This window comes from Blennius ocellaris, assembly GCF_963422515.1.
Source record: "Blennius ocellaris genome assembly, chromosome: 16".
Taxonomy (NCBI): Eukaryota; Metazoa; Chordata; class Actinopteri; order Blenniiformes; family Blenniidae; genus Blennius; species Blennius ocellaris.
Genome location: NC_137665.1, coordinates 15,791,268 through 15,815,977, shown reverse-complemented (window position 1 = coordinate 15,815,977; position 24,710 = coordinate 15,791,268). Strand labels below are relative to the sequence as shown.

General features: G+C 41.2%; 1 protein-coding gene across 1 annotated transcript in view; it reads right to left on the bottom strand.

The window, feature by feature from the left end:
• Positions 1-23,568, bottom strand: part of asic2 (acid-sensing (proton-gated) ion channel 2) — a gene marked incomplete at both ends in the record, with an annotated part of 432,576 nt that extends 409,008 nt beyond the window's left edge. Inside the window, one exon of the mRNA XM_080510864.1 lies at positions 22,996-23,568. Coding sequence (XP_080366990.1) covers positions 22,996-23,568 — 573 coding nt within the window. The remainder of the gene's footprint in view (positions 1-22,995) is intronic.
• Positions 23,569-24,710: the final 1,142 nt, after the last annotated feature.

Below are 24,710 nucleotides of genomic sequence, written 5' to 3'. Positions count from 1 at the left end.
CGGCCCAACTCAATGAGCAGTCACGGTGAAAACCACCACCGCCACGTTCCAAACACAGACTAATTACCTTTTGCTCTTGTTTTGGAGTCATGAGTAAATGCCCTTTGAAATTTCCTCATGTAGGTTCATGGGCTTCCGGGGCGTTTGCACCATGAATGTCGATCTCTCGTAAATGTAGTTGTAATAGCTCTGCTTACCGACACTGAGCTTCTCATAATTTCAGTTCAGGTCACGTGTCACGAGGGGACGGAAGTCATATGGGAGGACAGCTGCACGCAAGGAAACACTGAAAGGACAAATCTTATATGTTTTTCAAGTTTGGACCTGCAGTAACAGGAAGAGGGAGTCCTGGGTTCTTCAGTTCAATTAGACATCTTAACATAATAACCCCCTGCTGTGCCGCTTCTACTAACAATTTTCCATAACAGGCAATTTAGCCTGCCGGGTGAGTTTTCACAATCATGTGCTATGAGTATTAGTGTTCACAATAACCAATGTGTACAGCGGGAACATTTTCTTGGAGCTTCTGGGTCTTATTTGTCTTAAACTGTTTCTGTTATCTCTGGGTCCTCTCTTCTCGCTCTGCACTTTTCTACAGACCCACAATTTTCTAAACTGGTTTTCAGCCCCTTCCAATCAACAGTGTTTGTTTCTCCTCTCACCTTGACTGATGCTTTGTCACCTTGAAGGTTTCTTCTTGGTAAAAAAACAAGATTGTCCTCCCTTACCGCTGCTCACATGGGAATTGCTGCGCATCTCTCAATCTTATTGGAAAATCTCCACCAGACTACAGAAAGTCATTGTGTTTCAATTCGGTCCTAAACCCCGGGTCTGCAGGCTTTATGACTAAGAGACATTTTGGCAGTTTTCCTCCAAATAAAATTCATTTGGAGCCACAAAACATGTTTAACCTTTGATATGAAGATAATGGCTCAAAAGGTTTTCGATGCAGTTTTGATTTTTGTTACAAAAGCTGTATTTTAGAATGCTTTTAGTTTCATAACTACGATTTATGATTACAATTTAGATTTTTTTTTCTCTTGAGCTCATATAAGGGCTTAAGATTTTTTCTTTTAAGTAGGTTTCAGTCAATTGACATATTTTACCTGCTCCGATAGCAATGAATCATTTTCCCAGCCCTTCAAAGTCTTTTTTTTTTGTGCCTTTTTTGCCTGCAAATAAAATGAAAATTATGATAAAATAATCTATATTTAGAAAATGTTGAGAAAAATTCAGTGCAGCACTACATGGAGCTGTGTATTACAGACCTCCGTAAAATTGAATCACATTTAAATAAACAACAACTCTCAGATGTGTTGAGATAATATTGCCTTATTGAAGGAATGTTTACAAAACCCATACATTTTAAAGACTGGGATGCAGTTTTTGGAAACAATCCAAAGAGTGCAGAAAAGAACATCCCAGCAATGTTTTCCCATCCATCAAGTCACAGTATTTCCATTACAGAGCATTTTTTTCCTTCACACTCCATTTATTAGTATTCCAAATTGCTGATGATATAAGAACACATTAGAAGTTTAATCTCAATAGTCAGATTTAGTTTGGCAACTGTTTCAATATCTGTTAGGATGTTTAGGGTTATCTGTAAACCGACCATCTCTTGTTTTGGTTGATCAGACAGAAGAACACATTTAAAGACATCAAAACTCAAGTATTTTACTGTCAGTTCCAATTAAGACATTTCTGCTGCGATAGTGGAGCTGTTTCAAACGGACGCTACATTTCAGAACAGTTCACAACTAAACTGTACAATTCACAACTAAAATAACAATTTTTAATTAATATGATACAGAGAACACTAAACTAGTTTACTTTGATGTCTACTAGAGATGTTAATAAACTTTTATTTTCACCCCCTCACTGGTTGGCAACAGAAATAATAGTTGGTTAAACTGATTAGAGTTTTATTAGGCCTCTTAATGCTCCTGTTGTCTGGGCAGGCAAACCAGTGCAATAGAAAGAAGGGGAAAGATTCTCCACTGGGGCAATAGAAAACCACATTTACGTCAAGCAACTACGTCACTCCAGTTTGACGTCATTTACCCAGAGACTTTGGGATCCAGCAGTGTGAGAAGAACAATCACAGCAATGATGTTGCAAGATCTGCTTCCTCTTAGAGGAAGGTGAAGCCTTATGTTGAAAACAAACTAAATTGTTCTAAATCATGACTATTTTCTGAGTCTTGTTTTTGTGAAGCCAATAGAGATTCTTTTGTCCTGTTTGGCAGCTCAGGAATGTAATATTACATGATTGAGAGCCTTTTAGTGTCAAAACATAACTCTGTGTTGATTTTAAGATCTCCTTCCCATTTGGGGGTTGGAAGGTTGATTTCAATCATTCATGATGCTGGTGAGAGTAAAGACCAGAATTCTTTGTAGAATTGAGCAGGGTCTCCACCGGGTCCTGGGGGCTTTTGCAATCAGGCATATGATGGATAGCTTCATGCAGTTGTTCTATAACGACGGGAGCTTCTTGGCTTCTGTTCGTCTTTTAATTTTACGAGATCAACTGTGCTCAGAGAGCTGCCTATTTCAGATTCTGACAGGTTGATCTATCAATAGTGCAGTTTTTATAGAATTTGCTCAATTTATTGTTTATTTCTTGAGGACCATGAGTGAATTTACCATTTAACATTTTAACTGGGACTTTTATTGTACTTTTTCATTTTCAATTTCATTTAGATGATTGGTAAGACATTTTTATAGATTTATTACCATATAAAAAGTTATCTAAGTGTAACCTCTGCAGTTGAAGTTGTATTATTTTGGTCGATTTTTATTAAAAATGTTCAGAAATCAAACAAGCGCTCCTCCTGGGAGGTGGCAATAGTTGTGTCCAAACTTTTGAATTTATCATCTAATGCTTTTTATTCTTTTTAATTATTCTTTTCTTCAGGATCTTATAGAATGAGTCAGAAATTATGAAAAATGACAACTTTAGCCTTCTCGCTGAGAGACCACAGGCAGGTCATTTGTTTTTAAAATGGCTGTCCACTGGTTTTTTTTTTTACATGATATCACAGAATTGTTTGCTTGTCAAATGAATGAAAAGTTTAAGAGTCCGGAGATTCAATGAAATGTCTTCGATTGCAGAAAAAAACTACAATTGCCACCGACAAATTTTATTGTCATGCAGTCCAATGAAATAATAAACAGAGAAAAAAAAAAAAAATCAGCCCACTGTATTAGTTGTGCTCATTTCATTTGAGCCATTTTCACCTCGTCTCCTGCTGAGACGGGTTTTTCTTCCCCCTTCCAGATCCACCAATTACTTCAAACCATCCGACACGCTTCTTCTAAAACAATTTATATTCAAAAAGAGACTCCAGATGAAAAATGAGAGAAATACCAAATATATTTTGACTCTGTCCAATACTAATCTATGTGCACACAGTCTGAAAGCATGAAAACTGACAGCAGGAGTCTGCCAGGTCTTTTCTTCTTTCCCCATCACGTACCATGTGCTCTGGTGCAACCTCTCACATTTCTGACTTACAAAGATATCTTTGACTATACAACAAAAAAAAAAAAAAAAAAATGAAGGTTCTGCACGTACCTGGCATTTGCAATCATGGTTTGAGTTAATTCCACAGTAATCAAATGCACAAAATAAGAAATATAACAAATGCATTTTTAGATACTGTATAGATATTCAATCTTGTGTTATTTTCTGATTAATTTTCTGTATGTATGATACTTATGCGATATCTTATTGAAGTTCAACATACTCTAAATGTATCTCCACATTCAAGTAACATTAATTAAATATTTCTATTCCGTCTGAATCATTTTGTTTGCTCACAAACTAAGAGTCCGTTTATACAACAAGTTTTTTCAATGAAAACAGAAACGTTTTGGGTGTCTGTTTACAGGCAACTTTTTGGAATCGTCTTTCGAGGTGGAATGTTTTTGACAACACTCTGGGAAAACAGAACTTTCTGAAATGCTGTGACTGCATGTGCGCACCACAGGCATGAGCAAAAGGTTCTTCCACTCATGCACGAGTAGATGCTCAATAACAATGGTTAACTATGTATGTTAAAGCATTTCTGCCGTTCCAAAACTTATCTGAAACAACACAGCAAAAACGATGCGTATTTACTTAAAATGTCCTTAATTTGATCAGATCAAACTTCAACGGCATTTTGCCACAATAGAGTTTCTGGTTGAAACTTGCACACATTTCTGCACACGGGTTTTCTCCAAAGTTTGCACTCACATTCTTTACTTCAATAGAAAATACACAGAATGGTCAGGGCGCTTGTATAAAAAGACTTGGTGAAAGTATAGTTCAATTCACTGAAATTTACAAGTATAGCAGTAAAAAGTTTAATAATAAATTAATGAATAAATTAATGAAAGAAATTGTTTTTGGTGGTGATGTTGGTCAAGGAGGTTAATTGCTCATGTGCACGCATAATCTATGCCATAATTATTTTGTTTGCCAACTTCAATTGGTAATGACTGGTTGGTCATTATGTAAAAAAAACAAAAACACTGAATTTGCATGATTTATTTCATTATAGAAATAGAAACAGGAAGTCTCAACAGTCAACCTTTATTAATTTGCTCAATCACTGTGAAATTTTCCGTACTGGTAAATGTTAATCTCAGCTCCTTTGAGCTTTTCTCTGCAATGCTGAATCATCCACAGAGGATGAAGCCATAATGTAAGACAGAGAAAAAGACATGGAAAAACCTTATTGGTGACACTGGATTGGACATAACTTGGTGTGTGTGCGTGTTTGTGCACTGCTAGGAACATTCTGTACTTCACTGTATGTTGGAAAGACATGCCTCATGCATCATTTTTAAACTAGCCGTGAAAAAAAAAGCAAAAACGCCTCAGCAAGAGTCCTCTTGGTGACGGCGAGATTAGAGCCATTGTACTTCCATCAATTAGCGGACCAGTGATCCACTTACTGACGTTCGGTCCAGTAGTTTGTGAAACTGCCAAAGTCTTCTGAAATGTGAAGATCACTGCTTCTCTTCACTTCCTGTCACTATCAGTCCATTAAGACACAGAACATATGCAGCGTTTTCTCTATAGACTAGGATACCACACCATCGCTGCCTTTAAAAGCACATTAAAAACTCACCGTCAATTAAATGGATTTCTGTTTGCAGAAACACCCGTGGAACAACCGCTAATGTAAAAATGGCCAGTTAAGCAATATGTATTGACTATTAATCCAGATCAAAGAATGTATACCCATGCAACATCTGGATCGGAACGGTCCAAAGATATTGCCACAATTCTCTCATAATTGTATTATTTCGCCTGGGACTTCCGAAAATTCCATCGTGTGTAGCGGGTGCAAATACTCTTCCCGACTAGAGGAATCTGGAATGACCTGGTTAAAATCTGTTGCATGTTTGAAGTCCCAGCACCTGAGAACTGCCCTCGGTTTTAATAACTCTGGGTTCAATGTGGCTGCAGTGATTCAGTTCTCTGTCTTAATGATCGCTCGGCAAACAGCAGAATAATCTGCCAGGACCGTATATTCCACAATGCCAAGTTGACAATGACAGAGCATCTTGCAGTATGAATTAATTATATTCAGAGATGACATGAAAGGGAGGAGTGAAGAAGGTCGGGCGGGGGGGTCTTGGATAGAGGTCAGTACACCGTACCGAAAGAAAATGTAATTAAACATCCCGTCTTGTCAAACTGCTAAAAGTGAGCTCAATAAATGTACAACCAGAGGTCAGATGTGGGGCAGTGGATTCAAATTCATTGAATGTTACCGTCAAAGGAGCTGCATGATCAGAATTCATTCTGCAGCAAACATTCTTCAGTAAAGTGCAAAAACAGTTATGTTGATAAAGGTAAAAAGTACAAGCGCCAATATTTTATAGATTATTAACATGAGTATTGCCACAGAATTTCCAGCTGTTGGTTCATCGCATTATAATTAAAAAAAAGGGGGGGGGGGGGGGGTGGTCCTTTAATTGTTATTCAACCCTCGCAGGATAAGAACAGTTGTCAGGTCACAGTGTAGCAACAATAAGATAAATACAGATAAAATGGAATACTCAAGAATTAAAAAGAATCTGTAAAATATGTACTATTCAAAAAGTTACAAAATGTTTTAAGTGGCCACGTTGTTGAGAAAAGAGATTTCACGTGGAAACGCTGGAGTGTAAACAGGACCTTAATTCAATTTGCCTCGTCATTTCCAAGCGTCGTCGTCATTTCAAGTGTGTACTGTTTAAAAAAGGATGACAACACATCAGTCGTGTAAAAACGATGTTCTGAAACAGGAATTCTCAAATAATCTTGTGATCCATTGAGCATAAGAAGCTCAAATTGTGTTGAGCTCCAGCAGGTCTCTATAAAGGACACAACTGTTATCACGCAAATTGCTTTACATGAAAGCATTATTCATTTGTCTCCATTACACTCACAAATTCAGTCATATAAATTTGTATTTTAACTGGAGAGCAGATTCTTTTTGAGGTATTTTCTTTGCAGACCTGTAACGTGGTTTTAAGGACATCGCAATACTCCAACAAAAAAAAAAAACTATCATCTTATATATTTTTAAGATTTCTTATTCATCAAGAGGAAATTTCTGCTCTAAAAAAGCCTCTTTTTCTATTCCTGCCCTGACAGGCCTCCCACTGGGAACTCCAGGTACAAACCCGTCCCACTCCCCTATTAGTGGGTAATCAATCCAATCTTCAATGATTTCTGCTTCACAAGCATTCAAGTTCAAACAAAATGTGCAAATCGTGTTATTAATCATTGTTCTTGTCCTATTTGAAAAAAAAAACAAAAAACACATGCAGAGGTTTCGTGAGATCCACACATCCTGAAGCTCAATGGACTTGTGATCACCGAGCATTAAATACTATATTTATTTATTCTTTTTACCTCGGGGTATCACCATGACTCCAGCACAGCGGCAGCTCTGACGTCAGGCAGCTGCCCTGCAGATGAACCAACGGTGGAGATTTCACTTGTTGCTTCCATCGAGAGTGCAAAGCGTTCACAGCTTTTAATGAGACGTGAGGATCGGAAAACAGTGTGAAGAGAAATTAAAATAAAAAAAGACGCTATAATGTGTCTGTAACTTCCGTTTCTGCATGTTAAATCTGACAGTTCATGGAAGACGTGTGTCACACAGTATGTGAGAACCTGTAAATGTCATGTGTGAAAGTTGTGTTTTCTCTGCTCGCAGCTTCAGTAATACGCGCGACTGAGGTAGAGGATTATTCTTACGTTACCAAAACAGTCAGTGCTGCATTATTTAGCATTCAGCAATTGATATAAGAAGGGGGTGGACAAAACAGAAGAAGCGTCTATCAGAATAATGCAGCACAGCAGCTTTCAACATGGAGGTAATGTTTTGTGCAGGATTGCTGTTTTTGGAATAGAATAGAATAGAACAGAATAGACGGACAGCCGAGTGCGTTTTACTGCCATTATTTTTTATTCATTCATTATTGATGGCGTTTCTTTATTCCTGCGATGTCGCTGTGAAATGTTCCAATGTGTGTCCCTCTGCATCAGCGGCGTCTCTCAGCCGACTGCTGCTTCATTCAAATGAATGAGGATTTTTTTTTATTTTTTATTCCAGGGCCTGAGGTGAGAAACAAAAACTAAACTTTGAAGACTGTGCTGTGAGAAGTGATGATGGTGCTTCTTTTTTTTATTTTAACGTTTGCGAGGATATAATTAAAGCGAGAATGATTATTCAAATGCTTCACTAGTTTCATATTTTTGCATCTGCAGTGGAAAAATTACATCACATTGAAAGTGCATCAGACGTCATTAATCACCCGGTAATACGGCCAATTGAAGATGTATCCAAACTATGACTCCTAGGACCAACTGGGGTTCATACTTCACCTTTAATTGGCCGGCAGGAAATAATCACAAAATTGTGAAATATAGCCTTTCGACTGTATAATACACGAGAGAGTTAATAATTTCCATTCTCAACACAAGATAAGCTCGCTGCCAAACAAAAATGACAGAATGAAAGAAATGCAAAACAGCAGGCGAGACAAGGCGATCTGAAAAAGAAAAAAATCTCTGTAGATAGCAAATACATTGCAGTTTGCCTTATCTCGCAAATTGTGAGTTTCTTGTTACTACAAGTAATGCTCACGTAATATAAATGTGTCATAACATTTCTTCATGAAAAAAAAGAGACCTGAAACGATACGAATCAATGAATTACTTCAAACACTTGTTTGAAGTAATTCATTGCTATTTCTTATATATATATATATATATATATATATATATATATATATATATATATATATATATATATATATAATTATTATTTTGTTGTTTTTGGGCAACAATATCCAGTGAAAAGATCAATGGAACTGACCAAAGGCACTAACTTTTAAGTAAACGCTCCTGACTTTAAGGCCACAGGTTGGAGCTGTTGGTTGTTTTTCTAATGAAATTACACACAATAGTTGGATTGCTATTATGGTGACTCATCTATAAAACACCAAGTCCCAGGAGAGTTATGACAGTCTCGAGGCAAATATTGTTGTTATTCTTTTATATACCCGCACATGTGCAGAAGAACTATTTACTATTTACTCCAACCGTGGTGCAGCTGCACAGTAGCAGTATTTCAGAAAAGCTGCGGATTCCCCCGTTTCCACAGACACCGTTTTGAAAAGATCCACGAGGGAGCTAACGTTGCCAGCGGCTACGAGCACCGTTTATACGTGTAAACCGAGACCCAAAACGCCAAGAATAGATTGTGTTTTTACTTGAAAAACTTGCTCGGGGCCTTAATATCGACCTACTCAATGTCACAATGTCCCTCACTTTCTATCCATGGCTTCACCTTCACTACTCATACTGACCCTTTTCGCGCAATCAGCGGCGTGTGACATGACACCACTTTGCGTGTCGGCGGCCATTTCCCACCGCAACACGGCCCTACGAGCTCGGCTCACACCGCTCCTTCTCCTGAATCTGTCCTCAACGAGCCAGAGGCATGCTCCTCACGTCCAGACCGCCGGCCGGTTGTCGCTGGCCCCGGTGCATGCGGTAATGTTGCGGCGTGAAACGATAGAGAGGGTTCCTAATGGCGCCAGCCACACCCGCAGTGCCGCGTGTGGCGTTTGAGGATGGAGTCTGGTTGCAGATCCGTGGACATCCAAGCAACTGCCCCTTGAATAATGAATGGCGAGGGAAAGTGAGGCGGCGACTGCCAAAGCAGAGCCGAGTGTGAATGCTTGACGAGAGAAAGTAAAGAACACAAACTTATTATCCAACTGAGACGGAGGTGGAAAAAAAAATAAGACAAAGTACAAGGTGGAACAGAATAAAGTGGGATAAGCAAGTTAACACATTTGTATTTGCACCGTTTTGTCACACAGCTGCTCGATTACTTGTAATCTGCAGGGCAAAAGAGAATCATATTAATATTCTCCTCTAAAATCATTTCACAATAGTAAAAAGATATGCCAGTGGTAGGAAAAAAAAAAAGATTAGGACTGGTAAAATATTCATCTAAATGAGCTCTCCGAGGACAGGCTGAATACTGCAGGAACACCGTTGAACAGTACGTGGAAGGTCAGGGAAGTTTCAGCATATCAAATGACATCTGAGGTTTGTCTGCTATCGAAGAACTTAAGAATTATTCACAGGGATGTTCAGGCAAAATCCAAAGTCATCACCACCCGAGCTATTTGTGAAGAAGAGGTAGGATGACTGGTGTTGTTTATTAGTGGCGTTCCCATGGTAACGCAATATGCGGAAACTGCGGAAAGCCGGCTAAAGACACAATGACACACGGTCCATTCATTCAGCTGCTGCTAATTACACATATAAACATGTGCCGTGATAACGCGTAATGTCGTTCGTGCTTTATTTCCTTCGCATGGCTGTTGCCAAAGCGAGAAAGAAAAAAAAAGAAAAAAAGGCAGTGAAAGCAGCTGGGAACAAGACATTACCGGGACTCAGTTGAATGAAATTTTAATTATTTAAAAACTTCAGTAAACACATTTTCGGGGTCAAACATTCACAACACAACACGTAAGAAGCATAATGACGGAGAAGGCAATTTTCTCCAACACTGATGTTTGAGATTCAGTGACAGGAGAGAGGGAAATGTGTTTAAGTAACTCAGCATTTCTGAGTAGAATACATTTCTCTGACCAAATGCTCAATTTTGAGAGTGATGAGTCCTCCATGTGCTTTAATACAAGGCAAGTGTACTTGAAGCAACTGAAGTAGAAGTAAATGAGGCAGACTCAGAGCCAATTAGCATGCCTAACATTCACTGCCATATGATGAGTATACACATTTAGGAAGTGAGTATTTTTCTTGAAAGCAGCATCAGGGAATTCTGTATATATTCTGAATTCAAATCATCCCAGTAAAGAGCTGCTATTTTACACAGCGAGCAACATCATAGAGCAACATCAGCATTCATCTGGGGTCAACATTTGCTGACATTTTAGCCATTGTTTATACAACAATTAACCAAATGTAGTCCATTTTCTCCATGTTTAGCCCATTTTTAATCCATATTTTGTCCATTTACCAAACGTAAAGCTGATTTTAACTCAACATTGTTTCCAATTAAGACATTTTTAGTCGGCTCACTAAACTTTAAACCATTTTTTTTTTTTAACAAAATCATTGATGTTTGAAGCCATTTTTAACCAATTTTCTTGAATTATCTTGCATATTTATATGCCAATGTTCCGGGTTTTGGAGCAGTGCTGGGAGGTTGAGTCAGAGTGTGAGTGTGAGTGTGAGTGTGTACACACGACTGGGGCAACCTGAACATATTGAAGTTAGTGAATCAGAAATCAAGTCACACTGAAATCTATCTACCGAGCATGGAGCTTGACCTCTTTCTTCAGCGAAGGATAAAACTCAATACAGTGTAAAAGCAAAAGTCTGGTCCGACCAAGAAATATGACAGAATCAATCCCAGGTTGGCCTCTTGAGGCTGAGGCCTGTGATTTCCAGTCATGCTGTCCTGCACGCAAGCCTCATTTTGACAAAAAGAGCGCACATTGTCCTGACACTGATATGAAATCCCTTCCAGGACGACAGCAGTTGTATTCCTGCAGGCAGGGAGCGCTGACTGAGCCGTTGATGGGATATCTTGACATTTTATCAAATTTTATTGAGCCATTCTTCGCTAACCGAGACGTCACGTTGTGGGAGAAAGTACGTCTGGGTTTCAAATTACAGAAATTCTTTTAAAAAAATCCTCCGACTTTTCTACCAAAACAGCATTAGAGAGAAGCAGGCCCAGAGCTGTTCTGGCAATATTTAAAATCTTAGACCTGAAGTGTTTTTTTTTTGTTTGTTTGTTTTTTTAGTTAAACCAACACTTAGCGTTGGGAAGGACTTCATGTTTTAACTTTTTCAACAAGAAACACGTGGCAGACGTATAACGACAGGGGTGAAACCTGCTGGGACTTAACATAACCTGGGAATCAAATTAAAAAGTGGTCACTTTCCATTAAATTGCAGCCGAAATCTCTTTACTTCAGCAAGCAGACGCAGCAACCTGTGAGGTGAGCGCGAACACCCAGATCAAAAGAGCTCCTGGGCAGCTTACAGAGATTAAAGAGAGAGAGACGGGTGGACAAAAAGGGGAGTATGAAAGAGTCTGTCAGCCTGTTTAAGGAGTGCAGGTGGGTTTTTTTTCCCCGAGCACTAGCCGCTCAGGTCTGCAAAGCCCACATCTGGCTCAGACACTACGGGGTAAGTTGTGGAGGGGAGAGAGAAGGTCTGAGACATGAAAGGTAATAGGGAACAACAAGGGGAGAGAGAGAGTGCATGAGCAGTAGTATCACTATAAACAGCACGAGTTCACATGTTGGGCCACCGTCTCCATAAAAGCCCGGCGAGCTGTTCCGAGGCGTGTCAGTCTGCGGAGGCGTCGTCTTTTATCAGCATTTACGCCGCAGGAAGGCTGAATGTCGAGCGTGCTCGTGTCACCGAAGTAGGAAATTATGCAGATCATGCAGAGGACGAGTGATGGACGAGCAGCATCACGTCACGTGTTCATGCTGCGTCTGATCGATGCAAGTGAAAACACAGACGCCAACATGAGTCCCACGACGACGAGAAGATTACAAAAAGCCTGTTTGAGAGCTTAGTTTTCATTCATGCACTCGCTCTCACAGTCCTGAGTGCTTCTTCAAACAGTCAAACTGCCACTTTGCTTTTTCAGATTCACCGCCCCACACTGAAGTAACTCCACATTATAAACAACTACACAGAGTTTTGCTTTCTTTTATTGACAGTATGTAGCTTTTAACTGGTGTAGGAAGAACTGCATTTAACAACACACTTCCCATACGAGCATAAACTGACCACTTAAAGACTAACGTGTCTTTATTGCAAACCAGCGGCTTATTAGGATATACCCAGCATCCAATTTGATGTATTTTTGGAAGTTAAGCAGGTCAGCTGTGGGTGAACTTATAATAAGGCTAACTCATAATAAATTAATATATATGAGCAATACTTTGGTGCAATGTGACCAAAAATGTCTCCTAACTTCTCATTTTTACATTATTACAACCGTAACTGAAATGATGATTAAAAACTTCACTAATAACGATAGGTCTGCTACTTCAACTCAACCTACAGTGTCTAAGCACCAATATAGATGTGAAATAGTTTAAATATTCTTCCTGCAAACTGAAATCAATATTTTAACATGTAACGAACAGGAAGCTCGTTCCTTTATTTTGATGCACTCACAGCACTTTATTCAGCACTTTAAGAAGCACACAGCAGTTTAAGATAAAGATATTTGCACATATATAAATTAATTTGCACACAATTGTTGTTTCAACTTATTTATTGAATCGTCTGTTGTCGATGGGTCCGGCCACCTGTGGAGACAACACAACAATGAATGGAGCAATGTGCAATATGTGTATTTAAGATTATCTTAATCTTTTAGTTGTTGATGTGTGTGCTGTGAATGTTTGAAGATGTGGTGTGTGAGGAGTTTCCACTTACCTTGTCTTGTGTTCAGGCTGGTGTCCGAGTAAAAGATTCCCCCTGGGACGGACACGTTGAAGAGGGTTCCGAGCTGAACCAAGAGGAGGAGCAAGTGGGGGTGTTGCACATAGTTTTAGTAGGGTTTAGGATTTAATTTACTATTTAGGTGTTCGGTTTTAGAGGTATTGGTTAATAGGACTTTTGTTTCATTAAGTTATAGTTAGGGTTTTGGTTTGGAGGATTTTAACTTGGTTTTTAGACACTAATGTTAACTTTTATTACCTATGGAGTTTTTAATGGTTTCACCCAGTTCAGAGAAGTGTATTTAAGGCGCCTTTTTACATCATTCACTGTTCCGCTGCTGGATATGCCACACTCCTCAACCCTCCAATGCATTTTTAGCACTTTGTAAGTTTTTGTTTTGGGCACTTGTGAAAATAAAAGAAAGAAAGATGTGGACCACCCACAAAGCTGACTCCTCACTGATTTTACTCACTGCTCAAACCGCTCGTCAGCCACTCTGAGGCCATATCAGAGATCCGAGGTCTAACATAACACAAGAATCGATACAAGACAAACGACAACATCGTTTCTGAAGCCGACCAGTAAGCTCTGTGGAGCGCTAGACGTACTGATATTATTCACATTTAAAGATACTTGGAAACTGATAAAAATATTAAAAGCTTTAGTTTAGTTTATTCGTCAGGGACCATGTACAAAATACACTAATCTTAAAGAAAAGAATGCTTTGTATCAGATTTAGCTGTTGCCAGTTTCCATCTGTATTCCCCGGACAGGAACACAACATTAAATACACATTCCAAATAATGCCTACAGCAGCATTATTAATACATTATTAACATTAGTAATAACACCTAAATTACAATTCATCACCTGTTTCCTAAAATTCATACAAAATACTAAAAATATCATGCTACTACATTATACAAACAAGACAATGGGCAATTTAAATGGAATAATGCTGACACAGCTGGTTTTCCATAATGTGTTTGTTCTAAGAGATTAAGTGTTTCAATCTACAGACAACTATAGACGAGAGGCAGATTCCAGATTTTGATAGCTTTAAATGAAAAGAATGTTTGTGCAAAGGTAGAGGATCTTTTCGGGATGGCAGGAATTATGATTCTCTATTGTTATAAGCATTTCCACTATAACTTGTTTTTTTCATTTTACATCAAATTAAGCTTTAAAATGTATTTATATCTGTTTTGCTTAAATCTATTCAAGTCAAATGTAACTAAGCAAATTTTACAAGTGCACCTACAAATGTGAACAATGTTTTTTATAACGTCTGCTTTTACTGATGTGTGGTGAGTTTTTAAAATGGATTGGATTTTATTGAGTCAAAAGCAGAACAGAACTTTGAATAAACTCTGTTGGCTCGACTGTAAATCCACGCTTCAAAAGCAGGGGCAGTTTTTACACCTGGTCAAATATTGCATCCTATACTGTGAATAGAAACGTTTTTTTATCAGTCAAACTGTACAAAAGTAGAAAATGCACCTTCTGTCTGTTTTCATCACATGTGGTTTTCCAGTCAAGCACCTTTATCATAATCTTGTGTCGTAGTGAACTTCCAAGCAACTCGTTTTTTTCTCCAGTGGAGCAGAAGAAGTCAGGCGACGTACCGAGTAAACAATATTTCGAGGAAAGTTATTTTGATAGTTTATCGAGGAACCTGACAGTGCCACAAACTTCACAAACAGTCAGATACTGCAGGGAGCAGCCAGAAAATGATGGAAATCTCAGGCACAGGAAACTACTTACATTTCTGGTATGGAGTTGAGGCTTTGGATGTAAAATAAAGTGATTGCACTGGCGGGAGTGGGAGCGGAACACACTGGTTAGGTGGTCCCATTTCAGATGCATCGATACTTTAAATCAGGGGTGTCAAACATAAGGTTCATGGGCTGGCTCACAACTGGAGAGGAAAAACTTTTCAAATTTTGAATCTGAGATGCTCCAAAAGGATACGACGGCATACCAACATCCTGTATTGTCACCATGCTTATAAATCATATTTAGACAAACTGACCATCGACTGTTAAGAAGTGTGAAGAGATGACATTGATTTTTGATCTCCGCGTTTTTTTGTCCAGCAAAAAGATCCTGGCGAGTCACTTTCCCGCCTCGGCCCACAAGAAGAGCCATTCCCAAACTGATCAATACAGCATGTATGGCAGTGTGACTCTGAGGTTCACTACTGATGCAGACAGCATGTCATTTTCACCTGGCAGCATCCAAACAGGCCCAGGGGAGTCGAGTTAACTAGCCACTTGACGTTTGATTTCATAACCATTAGTCAATATCTGCTAAAAGCAGCTGATGTCTAATGCATCAAGCGGTTGCAACACGGACTCGTGCAGGGGAAAAAAAAAACCCAAAACAAACAAACAAAAAAAAACAAGACTGACTGCTTGTGACAGCACACACTCGCACACATGAAAATATAAACACGCCCTGCAGCCTGGTAAAGCAAAGCTGCACACACACTCCATCTCGTCGTCCTCCTCCTGTGGCCATGATGAAGTACGTCTCCAGTCACGCTGCTTAGGTAATGGGCCATCCTGCTCTTTTCTTCCAGCTTCCTCTTCTCTCTCTCTCTCTCTCGTCCTCTCAGCGACTGCCAAGATCAGCTCACATCTCCAAACCATGACTCCAAGTCCCACGCTGCCACTGAGTTTCCCTCTCCAACTGCACATATTCCGTCTTGCTAACAGGATTTGCAACTCAAAATTTATTTATAATGGCTGTGCAGGAACAGTCTTTAATCGACAGCTATATATGATGAATCAACAGCATTGAAACTGCAACTGAAAGCAGGAGATCACTGTAGAACGCCGAGCAGCAATTATCCAATGAGTCATCGATCAAGCAGCAAGATGAATAAACATTTGTCAAAATATTGTCCATTTATCGACTTCAATTTACCGCTTGTTTCCTCTTTGAAAAAAGGCAGTTACAATTATGGCTTCAGAAAAAAAAACAGTAAGCTGAGATTTGGCTCTACATGCAGGTATTTTATGAAGCTTAGACGTCTTAAATAACAGGATTAATCTATGATAATCAGTGGCAACACCTATGAACGTGGACTGCACTCCATTGCAGAGGCTTCCCAAAAAGGTTTTGATCCAAACTAACGCTAATGAAGATGTTTATTAACCCAACAGGCTGTGTACTGTATATTGTTGCACAGGGATGATTTTCAGCCATTTTGAGAGAAAGGGGGAAGAAGATAGTTATTTTGACATAAAACTGGTATAAATATAAGTTACCACGCCTTTCAGCATATTTAAGACACCTTTTACATGACGTTTCAAGTGAAAGGATTTGGTTCTGTTGTTTTGTTATTTTGGAATGAAACCACACATGCATGTATGAAATGCCATGCTTGAGGGCCGGTCAACGCCAAAAAATAAATAAGTAAAGAATAAAACTTAATAAAATTGAAAGTTATATGGAATAGAATCGAAAAGCAAAATAAAACAGGCGCAATAAAAACACATACAGTAAACAGATAAATAGGCATCTAATGCTAGTGCAAAAGAAAGTTATAGTTGAACCTATTGCATAATAGATCTATGAAAAATAAATTGTTTCCATGCACGTTGCAGTCATGGTTTGCAAATTTGCAAAAAAAATGGCAGTATTTTTCAACAAAAGATAAATGCAATTAAATCACAAAAATTGTGCATTGAACTAAACTGAGCCACTTCATTTCTGAGGTGGAAGTTGTCGGCCCAAATGTGACGGAAGAAGCAGAACAAACACGGCCCAGTCTCAGCTCGTGTGAATCAGGAGCACGAGGAAGAACGTCATTATTCTGAAGCGCAAATGTCAGCGCTCATATTAACATTATCACATTATATCACGTGGTCAGCGAAATACCATAAAAGCCTAGTTTTGATACATTTATATTCTTCATTCCCATGTTTCGGATGATTCTGTACAACACGGATGAGCGCATCGCTTCTTCTACGAGCAAACACTCTGGATATGGATGAAAGTCTCCCGTTTCTCTCTGCAGGAAACAAACTGGGAACATTCCGCACTTCAAAATACCTTCGCCATTTGATTAATTACTATGCAACTCATTTTCAGCTCCGTTGTTTGAAGACGAGGGGGAACTCTATAGGGAATATTACCGCTCCCGCGAGCCGAGCCACTGCACTTGCACGCCGTATCATCAGACGGCGGTAATCCTCCACTGCAGACAGCTGCAGCGTCGACCGCACAGGCACCATCCACACCGAGCTGTCTGTCTGTGGCTGCGCTCCAGATTCTGCTTCCAAGCTGGTTAAGTAGCACAGGTTGCTACTGCCTGTCCGGAGGGGGGGGTTAAAAGTGGCGGGCTCGTGGGTGGCACTGGTGCTTTTTTCATGACTTTTAGGAGACGGAGACATCATGCCTGCCGGGGGTGTGTAAATGCCATGGTAATGCCACACTAGTGATTAATACAAATTAATACATGCAGTAAAGCTGCATTGTGCTTTCAAACGCTGAGATGTGAAACTGATCAAATGTGGGCGGAGAGGAACAGCAGAGGAGGAGGAGAAGGGCAGATAGCGCATAGAATTGCCCCACGGGAGGCTGACTGACAGCAGAGGCCTGCAATAGTGGAGTGGCGAACATCTCGGGCCACAGGTTGCCTGTAATGCCTAATTGCTGATCATGTAAACAGCCAAGACTATTGCACTGCCAGAACCGCTCCGGTCAGAGGAATAGACAAGTGGCCAATTAGCAGCACAGCGATACAGAGCACAGGGTCTGACCACTATCAGGTTTCACATTAAGCATGAGTGCGATAGGAGGGGGGTATTTATATATAAATATATATCACTGGACCGCACAGGCACTGCAAGGAGAGGCCAACTGAGCTGATTCACTCTGACAGACACTGATGTGCCGTGTCAGTGTGATCAATCAGCATTTAATCATGCCTCTAATCGCACCCGGCAAAACAAACACAGGCAATGGGAAGCCCATTAATAGACATGTACATGACACGCAATCTGCTCACACCGCCATCACTGCTCGGTGATGTTGCTGGAAGAAATGTCGCGACATAGACTCGCATCAGGAACAATATTTAGTTTGGGTGTCAATGCTGCCGGTTCACCTCGATATTAAACAAACAGCTTGATGTTTGGACCGAAGGCTCCAAATCTGTCTGCCCGGATGACTTTGTAAAATGCACAAATAACAAGGAAAACACTGAAAATTTCCAATAAAAGTGACTGCTGTTGCTGATTTATGTAGAAGGAATTTTCATATCATAGTAAGAGTAGCCACAACTGTAAAGGTGACTATGAAACCTAAGAAACCTGCATAATCCCACAATTAGAGGACTTTGTTTGGTGACATGTCACTGGAATTTGCACCAGGTCAACCTTCTTAGGTTATTTAAAAAGAATTAATTAATTAATACAGTGTCGCATAATATACCTATAACGAAGGTATTGAAATGTTACTAATCGACCCCAAAGTGGACAGTGACTGGAACAGTCTACAGCCTTCAAGTTACCAACATGTGCAGAAGACGTGCAGACGTCATCTCTTCAATATAAATATGAATGTTACTCACATCAGTACAAGTTTCAAATTTGTTGTGCAGTCAAACCCGGAAAAGTAATAAGTATAAAGTATAAATAGAGAAAGAATATTGACCACAAAAAAAAGCTGAGATTTAAAGAACTGCCTCTGTACATCAACACAAAGTCTGTCTCCATGTCAAGCTTTAATGGACTTTTGTTGTATTATCACTTTTTTCCCCCCACTTTCAAACCACATTTGTTAAAAACGCAATCAATCTACAAGCCGTGAGAGGAGAAGGACTGTTACTACTACGTCGCTGACGTTTGGCCAGCACTGCTTCAATCCACCGACCCCTGAGGAAACACTTCATCCTTGTGATTGTTTGCAGCGTTTGCATCTTCTCCCGGAAGATGCTGGAAGCAACATTATTTCACCTTTTCCCATGTGCATTTCCACAATCCATTTCCTTGGTCATGGGTGGTAAAAAATGATAACGCATGGAGGTATTGCATCAAATTCAACTCGAAACGTAGAATTATAGATGCATGGCTCCAGATCGGTGTTTCTCTTTTTTTTTTGTGCGTTTTCGCAGTAGAAAGTAATGGTGTCGCTGTTCCTAAATTACCTGAGACACTTGCATCTAAACACTAAGCGATTTCTGGTTCTTTTTCAGCTCAAAACATCAATAACTCATTTTGTTTATTTCTAACGGCAGTTCTCAGGGAATCGGCACTCGAGACTGAAGATTGTTTTTGTTGCGTCTTTCGGTGAAAAGCCAATATGTTCGCGTCTTTGTGATACAATGCATTAAAAGTACATTAGCAATATACTTTCTTTACTTTGTTTTTTTGGGGGGCTTTTTTACAATCCGAGCTCAGAAGCTGAATATTACTACTTTTCATCCAATCAGCGCCACAACTTTGTCTCTGATCCACAGTCACACCTTTCAAACTGGGATCGAGCCACAACTGTGAGCACTCGGCGTCCTCGCTGTGTGGAGAGAAACGGAGCGAAAACAGGCTTTTTGTATTGTTCACTGGCTTTGTTTGGAAAGCGGGGATGCTGAGTTTGGCATGTGATGTGCCTTCCTTTTGGGCATCCTTGAAATCCAAGCGAACCAAAGTGCTTATTTAGAGAGAATCATGTCAGGCGGGTTGCAGCGCCGCGTGCAAATGAAAATAAATCAATAGGATGAGCAGATGGCACGTTTTCTGAAATGCTCAAAATGAAAAAAAGAAAAGAAAAAAAAGCAAGGCGACGTAATGCATGCATATAGGTGGAAATGTGCAGTGTTGCCGTTTCCTCTCTGTACAGGGCTCTGCTCCAGTTCCATCAGTCACATCACACCGACTCCTGCGTCCCCACAATCCTCCCCACGGTCATTCATCACAGTGTCACTCAAACGCTGACTCGGGTCCCTGGAGTGTCATGGTAATACCGTCCCTCTGCATGCGTGTGTACTTGTGTATATTTCTATGTATTTGAATGCATTCGCGCATGTATTTTATATTTTTTTCTTTTGTATTTTCAAGGGCCTGCTGCATTTTGTTCTTGTTTTTTGTTTTATTCTCTTTTGTTCCTCAGAAATATGAAGGTGTGCAGAGAGAGAGAGAGAGAGAGAGAGAGAGAGAGAGAGAGAGAGAGAGAGAGAGAGAGAGAGAGAGAGAGAGAGAGAGATGGAGAGATGGAGCTCAGCAGCAACAGGCAGAGGGCAAAAAGGATGACAGTGCCTTCTAGTAGCTTCTCTGTCAACATGATTATCATCTGAACCCAGCTCGAGGTCAAAGACGTGTCACACAACATGCAAGACGGCTACTAAGAGGAGCAGGGAAAGCAAAAATACCAAAACCACCCCAGTCTGCTCTCTGAAGATGCAACAGAACTGCACGATCTCCTGCATGGCACACACCAGCAGGATGGATCAGAGCTGCAGGGGAAGCATCTGTCTGAAGGCACGCGCTGAAAAAGAAAAATCACTACAGCCTACTTGTGATCTGCTATTGTTGTTGTTGTTTTTTACCAATTAGCAATCTCGCGTCGGGCGTCTCTCAGGATAAAACGCGGCAATATCAATCTGACAGTAACCGACACACACCCAGAAGCTTTAACGGCTCAGATGAGGCCCAGCTGAGGCGCGCTAATGCCACTGATGCGAGTTGTGTGAATGACAACAGAGTCCGCGCTACAGAAGCAAGAGCTCATCAAAGCAGATCAAATCCCACAGGCGGCTTTACAGAGCGGGTTGCCTGGTGCATGCATCAGTTGGTCAGTTCTGAGGCCAGCAACAACAACAACAACAAAAATGCAGAACATCTCATTAATCAGCTGCAATCTGTGTAAAAAGCCTAAAATACAAAGTAAGAGCATCTACAGGTTACATGGTCCTGTGTCGAGATGAGAACTAAAAAATAAAAGTTCACCAACGTGCAAGTGATTCTGCATGTTTTAACACACTTATTCCACATGATCAAAACAAAAAACAACTAGCAAATACTAGTGGACGTCTTTTATCATGAACCATATATCTGCTAAACATTCTCAATTATATTCAATGCATGCTTCTTCATGAGGCGAATACATGCATCACTACATCAACATCAAGCCAAAAACATTTCGCTCTTCCCACCAGCGCCTGCATTCAGGCAATTTGAAAAAGAAAGGTCACATCATTTCAGCTGTTTCTCTCTCAACACAACACCTCATCTTAGCATTTAGAAGTGTATAACTCACATTGTTATGCCAGGTAACATGATGTGGCACCGATCTTTATGCTGCTATAAACACAGACAGTGTAGTGGGTTGCACATCTATTCAACAGTCTAACTTCTTTCAAGTGGAACAATCTAACTTATTAAAGCAGCTTTTTATTATTATTATTATTATTATTATTATTGTTACCATCATCATCATCATCATTGATTCAGATTATAAGCTTCACACCCTCACATCAATAAGACCTCAGTTTGACCCCAGTGTGGAACTTATAAAATTTCCGGCCACAATATAAAACATGCTTGTTTATGTTGTATGTGTTTCTCTAAAAAATGAATTAAGAACTACAGTCGTCCATTTTAATAGAAAAGTAAAGGTTTTATTGTTATGCCCCATGACTCGGTGAAAAGACTGAAACCTTGACAAGAGTATTCAACTCTTGAATATGACTTTGATGAATAAAGACACCATCATATATCCGTTGGTGTCACAGTTACATTTTGTACTATGAAGAAATGATGAGGTGCAGATTGATTTTCAAAAGGCTTCATCTTAACGGGCAATAATAATGCAGCACCTGTACAACTAATGCAAGCCGGGTATTTGCTGTGATGGATTATACAACTGAAGATACTGCCAACATTAGAACACTGGAATAAATGCATCCTGAGCTCGTGCTGCAAGGCTTGGGATGGTAGTGGGAGCGCAAACAAAATGCAAAGATTTGTAGTAATTTGCTGAACCTTCAAAGGGCAACAGAATATGTGCAATAACGTGCAATGCTTTCAGGAGATTTAAACGGCCTTAGATCTCATCTGAACTCACTAAAATGGCACAAAAACAAGCATCACTACCTTTGCTCACATACTGTAAAGTGTTCACCTGCTCACTGCTGGGCCGAGTTAACATCAGTTAACGTGTGTGCAACAAGTGGATGTGCAGATTGCATTAAATCCAACATTGTATCAGCCATTGCTCACTTTGATCTGTGAGGAATTTCATTTAAATATTTTTGCAGTGCAACAACATGCAGTATTTCCCCAAACATAGCACAGCCTTTCTCTGGTCGGTGCCCTCAGGTTTAACGAGCCCGGTATTGACTCAGAACAAACAAAACCACAGGGTGCGACACTCGATATCAAGCCAAATTAGAGCAAGGAAATTAACACCTGGATGTATTCAAACAATGCTACAGTTTTGGCTGCGATTTTACGCTCAGACGCTCCAGCAGGGAAGACACGCGTGCTTTGAATATTCTGACTCGATCAAGAGGGAAACAAAATACCTGGCGTGGCAAGTGAGGAAAGTGGCAGGAAGGTTTGAGGGAATTTACTATTCGCCGTGACCCAAGACAAAACCGTTACTTTGCTTCAGTGACTAAAATATTTCAGACCTGTCACAGGACTGTTTGCCAGAAGCACAATGCTCTGATGTGAAAGCTGAGGACAACAACAAGGCAACAGCACAGAATACATTTACCGAAATAAACTTCAAAGTCTGTCCAAGTAGACATCAGAGTCCCAATATAAGAGAAAAAAACCAGGTGGGAAAGTCGAAACGTTGCATGATGAGAGGGAAAAGTATCAGCATGATTCCAGTCCTTTCACCAAGAGCAAAATAAAAAAAAAAATACAATAAACCTGTAAGAAACTCATACTCCTGAAACTTGCAACACCTCACAAGCAGAGCCCAGCTGAGCACAGCCCGGAGCTGACATTCAGAAGAAGACATGGGTGTACTCACGGTTTTGAAGTCGCTGTGGCTGCAGTCCTGGCCTTGGTATCTGCAGTAGAGCATCATCTCCTGCAGGTCGTGGCCGATCCGCTCCATGAACTCCTTCATGCTGAACGCCTTGGGCTTGTAGGCCGTAAAGTTGGCCTTTTCCTGCAGGAAGGCCAGCACGTCCGGCTCGGCCAGGTGCGGCTGCGGGATCATCAGGTGCACGTCCAGCAGGGCGAGCAGCTCCCCGGCGTGGTACAGGTCGTTGCGCGTGAGCTGGCTGAAGCGGTACGCGTTGAGGTTACAAATGGTCACGGCGGGAAAAACCAGGCTGCTGGACACCACGGCGTCCACGCTGGTCACATGGGGGTAGGAGAGGAAGTAGGCCAGGCGCTCGGTACTCTCCAGGGCGAGCAGTCCCAGGCAGGCCAGCAGGGCCGCGGCCCAGAGGAGGCGGCGGACGCTGGGCTGGCCATACGGGAAGATGAAGCGCAGGCCGTGCAGCGTGCTGGCGTGGGCGAAAGCCTGCCAGGAGCTGGGGTGCAGGCTGGAGCTCTCCTGGCTCCCCTGACTGCCACAGCCCTCTTTTAGATCCATCATCGGCCCTCCACCTCCTCCGTCAGGGAGCCCACCCCCCCCGGTGTACTCACACCTGCACAGACGGAGAGGCGGCGTCAATAACAGGCTCAAAATCAACAATCCATAATCATATAAATCATGCCGAGGGGAGCCGGAGGGAAGCAAAGTGGACGAGAGTGACAAAAAAGTCTGCGCCCATCCAGGGGGGGGGGAAAAAGGGGATTGGGGGGGGGGGGGGGATTCAGAGCCAAGCAACAAAGGGGAGGAAGTTGACGTAAGAAGAGGAAAAGACCTCCAAAAGCCAAACAAGTATGACAGAGAGTAAGAGAAAGATGCTCCCTCGGGGCATCCCTCTCCTCTACACCTCCACTCTCAATCACTACCTTGAAGTGAGAGTTACTGTGGCTGCCAGCCTGCCTGTGGCTCCCACTACACTTCCAACACACACACACACGCACACACACAGACACACACACACACACACACACCTGCCCAAATCCCAAACCACCCCTCTGCCTTTCATCCTCTGTTGCCCTCCTTTGACTGCTCGATTTCATTGACAAAAAGGAAGAAAGTCCTCTGACACCCGGAGCGAGAGGTGAGAGTCACTTAAGCCGCAAACCAATGAAAGCTGCCTCTGTGTATTTAACGTCCCGACTCATCTCCATTTAAAAACACACGCCACGCGCACACACTCGCGGCAACTCTCGCGTGCGCGAGTGTGTGCGCGCGGACAGACACACGCGTCAAGGCTTCCCGTGCCCTCAACTAATGACAAGCCTAAGCACCTCTCTCGTTCAGCCTAGCGAGAAGACATCCAGCTGGCAAGAGTGTGTGTGTGTGTGTGTGTGTGTGTGTGTGTGTGTGTGTGTGTGTGTGTGTGTGTGTGTGTGTGTGTGTGTGTGTGTGTGTGTATGTATGTGAGTGTGAGAGCGCACTAGAGAGAGAGAAAGAGAGAAAGAGAGAGAGAAAGCAGGAGACACACAGCGAGAGATGTAGAGCCGATGGTAAGTCTTGCATGCAGATCCAAACTCCTGATTTCCTCTGGTCAGATACATCCGCTTTCCCTCCTGTTCCCAGCTCATCTGTGGCGGCAGCGAACAACAGCCGAGCCGGCAGAGACAGGAGGCGCACGAGAGAGAGAGAGAGAGAGAGGGAGA